The sequence below is a fragment of the Amborella trichopoda genome, chromosome 4, assembly GCF_054954075.1.
Source record: "Amborella trichopoda isolate Santa Cruz 75 chromosome 4, AtrichopodaSantaCruz75HAP2 v2.0, whole genome shotgun sequence".
Taxonomy (NCBI): Eukaryota; Viridiplantae; Streptophyta; class Magnoliopsida; order Amborellales; family Amborellaceae; genus Amborella; species Amborella trichopoda.
The window spans coordinates 52330671-52338919 of NC_142339.1; the positions used below are offsets into that span (position 1 = coordinate 52330671).

Here is an 8249-nt window from a genome sequence, read left to right on the forward strand (position 1 = left end):
ATGACCTTATTAAAATGGAGTTTCTTATATTCTATGGACCGAGGACTGCCACACTCTGTTAGCCCATTTCTTCATACTTCTGGGGGACCTTAAGAAGCTACGACAGCGCTGAAAACCTGTGTTCTTTATCTTCATAAATGTCTTCTTAACAAGAAGGATGAGTTTCTTCTCGTACTGTGCATTATCACATGAAACAGATGGATTTTGAGACACTGCTAGTTTATCTTACGTAAATGTCTTTCTCAACAAGAAGGATGGGTTTTTTCCGCATACTGTGCACTAAACATGAAACAGATAGTTTTGAGGCGTCTGTTTTGAAAAAGAAGGGGCAATCGGTGCTAGGATTGAAGCACTGGTCTCCAATCCTTCCTAACATCAACCATGATGGCTGAGTTTTTGCAATAGATTTCTAGTACTCAAACACCATATTGCTACGACTCTTCAATTTCACAAGAGCATATTTGGAATGCTAGGGAGAGTAGATTTTAAAGGTGTGGTTTATATTCGATTTAACAAGAGCATATTTGGAATGCTAGGAAAAGTAGATTTTAAGGGTCTGGTTTATATAAAGATGTCAATAACGCAAAACTTTAAATAGTGCCAAAAGATGTAGTTTAGGGGTTGGAAATTCCTATGATGGCTGGGAAATTTCACAAGATGATATTTGGAATGCTAGGGAAAGTAGATTTTAAGGGTGTGGTTTATATAATGCTAGGGACAGTAGATTTTAAGGGTGTGGTTTATATAAAGTTGTCAAGCGAAACTTTAAATAGTGCCAAAAGATGTAGTTTAGGGGCTGGAAATTCCTATGATGTCTAATTACAAAACTTGAAGCTCCAAATAGTCTATAATACATTATAAAATATATATTTTTTTTAATTGGAGGGTTTTCCAGCATCAAGACAACTGAAGGTGAGCCCTATTTCTACAATATAAGGTTGTTACCTATATAGAGGGCATTTCAATATACGAAAGTAAATTCTCTTATTTGAAAAGAAACAATTCATATAATCCAATTTATATTTTGGATTTAATTTGGTTCAATTATGCATCAAGTTTCCCAAAAACCTGATCATGACGCCTCTTTTTTATCCCAACAATGTATGCCATATTAGATATATAGGAAAAGTGTAGAATAAAACAATTACCTTTCATACAAGGAAGTCAAAACCACCTTGTGGCCATTAAATTTGAAATCAGACAGCTGGCGGTGTACCATTGACCAAGCCCATATTTCAAATGAAATTTTTTTGAACTTAGTAAAAATCTCAAGCATTTGAATTTGACACCCTTTTTTTTTTTTTTTTAAAGAAAAATGCTGTTAACTGCAAAGCTAAGGGGTCTTAATGCATACAATCTGATAAGTATTAACAACCAAATAACTCTTTAACAAAAAAAAGCCAAAACAAATTGCATGCAGTATATTTTTATATACCTCAATTTATAACTCTATATATCCCCTATTTATAACAACCTGTAGTATATATATTGCTATTTATCCCAATTTGGGAATGCAAGCCATACAACCCATTTATAACTGGTGCCTACGTGGTACAGTAGAAAAGATTATGGTGGGAATAGGATGGTCAAGAAGAGTAATATCCCTCTAGGTTCCCATAGTTGAGTCCACTGGCATATCAACTCTAATACATTAAAAAGGAAGGATATATGAAATCATAACAAAAAATGCAATCAAAATATCCAGAATTTATTACCAATGGAAAACTTAGTAGTCTTAGCTATAACTCAAGTAATTGGCATTGTGGCTGTCATAACAAGCAATAAAAGTGAGAGGGGGGATATACAGTGTTTCACAAAAGATCATCATCAGTGCAACTTTCTTTCATGGCTATTCAGCAAGTCAAGAAATGTATAGAGGTTCTGGATCCACTTTCCGTCTAAGCCTAGACAAGTTCAACACAACGGAAACGTAAGCTTACAAATAGTAAATCTGAAAGGATCTATAGAATGCTGTTGTTTCTTTGAAAACTATACAAAACTTTTGAAGAAAAAGCTACACTTGAATACTATTTGATACTCCCACTTATGGACATGCCTGTTAAACATTTTCAACCATGATGACCACAACTGATGCACACCCTTAAGAAAAATGACAATAAATGATAAGTTTGAGAGAACTATAGCGTAGTGGTCGGCAAACCAGCACTTGATATGCAGATGCTTGATATGTACTGGGAGGCACGTAGAAGCTAGAACAGTCAACATTTTTTTAAATAATTCCATTATGCCCAGTATGATTATGGTACTTCAAGTAATGGACTATTCTTCTCCGTAAAAAGAAAAGTAGAATTTTATTTAAAGTACCAAACCAGGGAGGGCATAGTGTTCAGAAAAGAATTTCAGAACATTCCATTTCCAGGCTTCCCATAGCATTTGATATCTGGGGCACCTGTATACCGTATGTAGGTCACCCAGGCACTGTTCCATAATTTTCTCTAAATCTTTCATTGCCCAGCTAGAAAGAAATAGGTTCCTTAGTTCTATCACAATAGTAGACATGTCAAAGTTTCAGTGGAAAAGAGGACCCATTCTGTTCTTGGAAGTTAGGATGACATTGGAATTTCAGTAGTTAATGAAGCGAGCAGAATTTGGTAATTTAGAAAAACTCAGCGGCAAAACAGATGTTCAAATAATAATTAGCAGCCAATTCTAAAAATAAATTGCTATGTGAAAGCAAATCCCTGATTCATACCAGTTGTCCTGCACCCAGATGCAACCATCGGTTTCCACAGCATGCAAGCTGTATGCATGTCTTGATTTTGAGGATCGGTTTTCAAAACTACAAACAAAGCCAAGGTAATTGCCAATTATAATTAGCAATCAGAGAAAGAAAAAGTAACAGAATCCAATAGATCACGGAATAACCAAGATCTCATTGTCACTCAAAATCATGGATGGTGATGCAAGAGATTTGTTTTGACAAGATCACAATGTCACGCTCCCTCATCAGCTTCCATCAGTTCATTGGACAGTGATAACCAATGGACCAAAGCATTTTACATCATCCACTGACTGGAAGAGACTTCCTAAATAGAAGCAATAAGGCAGCAATGCTCAAAAGTTGTATGATAATTTTGTTTACCATGACTAACTGACCTACCTCTGATGTATAAGATCACCATGAATGATTACAAAGGAGCCAGCTTTTACTTCAAGCGGCACAAACTCACTATAATCATAGGATGGTGATGGTTTATCGAAATGAACACCATTATCATCTCTGATGAACCTCCTCACAAGACCATCTACATGAAATCCAAACAACACGGCACTTTAAGGAACTCCTCAATTATTCAAATGGGTCAGCACTTAAAAAGTCTTGATGAAAAGATATTTAGAACCCCAAAGAAGAGAGAGAGTCTACTCTTGTGGGATCCTGGGAGGGCCCAGAGGCAACCGTTACTAGTTGTTGCATCCTCCAATGCCAACCACAAGCCTGTGCAAGATGAGGGTTCAGTGTAGAGGAATGAGTTATCCTGGTGTGGTACCACTTCACCTCCTATTCCTGGTTGCTGTAAATGTAATACAATACAAATACATTAAATAACAGAAGAATGTGCATTAGAGTTGAATACTAATCCAAGACAATAAAATAACAAAACTGTGCAAAATGGGGGAATGATATAAGAAGAGCTCATGCTTGGAATAGAAAAAAAAATCAAATAAAAGAATTACAGCTGGTGGGTTACCAATCCAAGGATCTTCATAACAAGCATTTGCAAAATCTGAGCTTATAGTTGGGCAAAATAGTAAGATACAAATTTACTATTCAATGGTGCAGTAGCATTTCTGCTAGTGAATAATAGCAGCAGATATTGTTCCAACTTTGTTGGAAAAATGTAACTTTCAAATTTAGTATTTATTGGTGCAATAGCCTTTTTGGATGTTTCACATTAAAGTTTTTGGAAAGCCGAGGTATCACTTCTTAGATGGGAGCATGAGCAAGTAAACTGATCTATAATGAAACATTAAGGAAGCTTTAAAAATGGACCACAAACTGCCACCAAGTATAAGGTTCAAAACTGATATTTTGACTGTAAACATGAGCAGTTGATCGGTTTACCCCATTACTTGTTCACTTAACACAAAGAAACATGAACAATTCACAACAAAGATAACAATGCACAAGAACGAAATATTAACAAGATTCTGTTTATAACACAATCATTATAAGTTTACTTCCCTAGGGAAAAAAAAGTGAATGGCATATCATCGTTTATAGCATGCTTAGTGATGATTTGGCATAAATAATATTACTGCCTTGATACTGAACCAGAAACGAAGTAGTTGTTAATATGTTGGAGTAGGAAATGAATAGAAAACCAGAACAAATAGTAAAATTGATCACAAGAGGATAGCAAACAACAAATACTAGTTTATTAAATCTCTTGGTATAGGCCTACGATCGCAAATGTAACTCTGATGGGGTACAATAGAACCATAAAATCCAGACAAACATAGTGCCAAAAAATATTTGAGGCAAAACAAATACATTATCAAACTGAGAGACTGGAGTTAAACTATCAAAAGATCAGAATATTATATAGCAAATTAAGGAACTACCAAAACAAGCACATAGCTTACCTTGAAAATATACATAGATTGAATAATCACTGGCCTCTTGTAACCCAGCGACAAAAGCAAACCGGTTACTTTCTCAGAGTAAGAGAATTTTGAAAATACAGGATCCAATCCATGCAAATCTGAGAAAAACACCATTCAATCAGATTATGAAAAGGTGTGCATAATTAAATATCGTTAATTAGGAATCCAAACTGCTGTATGAAATTTTGTATATTATAAACTCTGAACCCTCCATTATCATCTTATAAATCTTGTGATCTAGACTCTAGTAAATCAGGACATGTGGCAAAACATGTCATGTACATATTTTACTTCGGGTATGCATAAATGACCACATTGAGATTGCCTCCAGTTCTTCACATCACCCCAGCTATTGGATGTCAACAAGGCAAGGCTGGAGAAGTGCTGTTTCTCAGCTCAAAGCATGCTGAGTTTGAGAGGATAAATGGCATGCCCCAGCTGTCTAACGTTGACATCTGATGGCTGGAATGATGTGAACATAATGCACTGAACCTCATTGCATTCATTGAATACATTTTCTTTTGTTTAATTTATGGACAAACCATGTCCAACTTTGTTGATGGAAAGCTCCTTTGACTGTTTCAGCTTCCCATCATCATCAAAGGCTTTCTCTGTCAAAAGAAAGAATAAAACAATAAGAAACAGGGAGAATCATATATTAGTTGAGAAAATAATATAAAGACATGCATAGAGCTCAATTGCAATCCAGCACACCATTGCATAAACATTTCAATGTCAAAGATCAAGAATCACAACAAGTAAAAAGGGGCTCAAATAAAGCTCATTCAAACTATAACAGCTCATGCTAATGGTAGCCGCATCTATGCATGTGATTTCCACATCATTTTATTGAGAAACTTGGCAAAAATTCAAAATCTGCAAAGACCCAACAAGCCATTCAACAGAATAATGGAGGCCATAGGACCTCAAATGCATACCTCAAACAGCATTCAAAAACTCAAACCCAGATGCCGACTCATTCACTGCCAAAACCAAGTCAACTCACCTAAAGCATAAGTAAGCTCCATAAAGCTCAGCTAGTTTTTCAAAAGCTCTTGAGAAGAATTAAAACCAAAATCTTATCAATGAGAATCAAATCCAAATTGCCACCAGCATCATACCACAACCCAACCAAGACCCTATATTGGTCAAATTAACGTAAACAGTTCTATATAAGGAAAACCTCGAATACATCTCATCATAAAACTTGCTCATTGAACAAGTTGAGTTGACTCAGGGATGTTTTTCAGATTCTAAATGAGATTTTAATCATTCATCTCAAGAAAAATGGCTTAAAACGCCTATATAACACTGCAGATGACCAAAGTGCACTAATGCCCATGCACAATTATAAACATGCAGCTAAACATGTCCTAAGACTGACACTTGACAAGTTAGTGTACAAGAGGAATTATTTGCACTAGCAATAACTAGCCCACAAGAAATTTCTACCTAAAAGTACAAGATCAACTTAGCAAGGTAATCTAGTAAAGGAATCTAAATTGCATATAATTACTAGAGTATTAGCACCTAAAGTCAAACGATTCCACATAATATGTCAGTTCGCATGGATGAGTTTCATTTGACCAAGAAACAAAGAGTTTGTCGTGATCCGAAGAACACTGAAATCGCCTCCATAGGGTTGGGCTTGAGACATAAATTCAATAGAAAAGTTGTGGAGAAGCATGTATAACCCATATGATTGTTAATAATAGATGGCAAATCTTGGTTTTATGCTTCATATAGTATTTTTTATGTTGTAAAATGTTTCTCGCACCTCCATGAAACCAATAAGTTAAGAAATACACAGTTCCATGTAAGTCAATACCTGATTGGCCAGTCCATGCAGCATCTACACATGTTATCAATTTACCTTGAGATGATAAAGAGTACAAAAGTCCAAGTCACTGTGTTGCTCTAGAAAACCCAGTATCCTGTGAATTAACCATCAGATGTGGTTCTCAATGATCACACAACATGGTCAATTGATTCTTCTCCGCTGCAAGAACTTGCAAGATAACAACTTTTTACCTTCTTTTTTAAAACTTTTTCTTAATTGGATCTATGCATTGGTTGTCAATGATGTAGCGTATTTTAGGCACTCTTTCACTTCAAAGAAAATCGATGCCACCAGTGCAACTTCAACTATTCCATACTTGCTCCTGTACCCTCACTGAATGGATCCCAGTATTCTATCTGTTTTTTTTTTTATGTTCATTCACACTCAGATGGGTGAATTTATTAAAAGAAAAGAAAAAAAGGATAAAGAAAAGAAAAGAAATCCAAGGTACGTCCTTCATCTCAATAAATTCAAAATGCAGGTTGCTTGAGTCAACAAATCAGGGTCCTTCAAAATATTGGTGGCCACCAATAGACTTCCTTGACCTTTGGTAACTGTATAATTTTTTGAGTTTATCAGGGCACGCACGTAAGCACATGAACACACACACACACACACAATTTTCGTATAAAATTGGCACTTAAGCATCCATATCTCTAGAAGTCATAATATTTAGTAGTGTAAAAATCACATATCTCCCACTTGTTATAAACTTATAATCAGTCCAGGAAAGGAGAAAGAAATATAGTGTTTTAACAATTTCCCATAATATTTATTGATAACATTAGAACTGGGAAGTCTGATATCCCTAGACTGATTATGTTCTGAGAACAGATGAACATCACATTAAATTACTAATAAACAACTTTATGTACTAAGAAGAAAAAAAGAACATAACAAACAATCAATAGTTGAAAAATTAGATAAACATAAATGCATACCTTCAAAGAAAAATGAAATCTTTTCTGCACTCTCATAGAAATAATCATCCGTCAAATTTGTCTAAGGAAAAGAAAAGAACAATAAAACTCAAAAAAGGGATGGCATATTTACCCAAAAAAAAAAAACATCACATAGCTTAACAATTCAGAATTAAAATTTAGTCAGCAGGTTTCATCATTAATGAATAAAAATAAATAAACCTGCTTTTTCGTAGAGAAGATTGAAACGTTAGAGCAATCGAAGTTTTGGAGGAGTTCATCCATCCTTTTCCTCATGGATTGGACCTCTTCAGGATCAGAGAACCCCTCGATTACCAAATATCCTGAATCATAAAGCAAAATAGGATTCATTTCTTGGCAATAAACTTTTAGTTCAGACCATTTATCTTGCATCGTTAAAAAGAAGAAGAAGAATAATAATTAAGAGGAAAACGGAAGAAAGAGGAAGAGGAAGACAACCGTGAGTATCGAAGAATTGGAGTTGCTGACGAGTGAGATTCTTGACCAGCCCCATCTTCCTCCTTAACGTCTGCCCACCTTCAGAACCAGAGAGAGAGAGAGAGAGAGAGAGAGATTTATAAAATTTGTAGGAAAGGGCACTTACATATTGTCGCGTGAATTGGCGGATGTTGAGTCAATAGATCACCAACCAAATTCAAAACATTTTATGACTCGAGCACGTATAATGTGCTCTTTTGGGAGCATAGGAGCCGAACCGTAGTTTACTTCTACTCCCTCGGCTCCAAAACCTACATGGAAGAATCCTTTTCCATCCACCTATTTAAGAATTGGGATTTGTCTACAAACGCAACATTTATCTTAGGGTGCAGTTTGTACAACAA

At 35.4% G+C, this 8249-nt stretch overlaps 1 protein-coding gene across 3 annotated transcripts; it reads right to left on the reverse strand.

Moving 5' to 3' along the window:
• Positions 1-1687: 1687 nt before the first annotated feature.
• PAHX (phytanoyl-CoA dioxygenase (PhyH) family protein) lies at positions 1688-8249 on the reverse strand. 3 transcript variants are annotated; one of them, XM_006826804.4, is made up of 9 exons: positions 7867-8249; positions 7609-7730; positions 7408-7468; positions 5169-5237; positions 4606-4724; positions 3386-3533; positions 3122-3266; positions 2714-2800; positions 1688-1904 (listed from the first exon to the last, which is right to left on the reverse strand). In XM_006826804.4, the coding sequence occupies exons 1-9, from the start codon at positions 7919-7921 to the stop codon at positions 1862-1864; spliced, it is 849 nt and encodes a 282-aa protein (XP_006826867.3). In that variant the 5' UTR covers positions 7922-8249; the 3' UTR covers positions 1688-1861. The 3 variants fall into 3 exon arrangements, with proteins under 3 accessions (XP_006826867.3, XP_088721741.1, XP_088721740.1); XM_088865615.1 differs by lacking the exon at positions 7408-7468 and having other exon boundaries at positions 7867-8244; XM_088865614.1 differs by lacking the exon at positions 5169-5237 and having other exon boundaries at positions 7867-8190.

Coding starts and splice junctions, on each gene's coding strand:
- PAHX (XM_006826804.4), bottom strand. CDS start 7,921: ATGGGGCTGGTCAAGAATCTCACTCGTCAGCAACTCCAATTCTTCGAT. Junction 3,534..4,605: donor AATCTATGTATATTTTCAAG/GTAAGCTATGTG, acceptor TTACATTTACAG/CAACCAGGAATAGGAGGTGA. Junction 3,267..3,385: donor CCTCCCAGGATCCCACAAGA/GTAGACTCTCTC, acceptor GATTTCATGTAG/ATGGTCTTGTGAGGAGGTTC.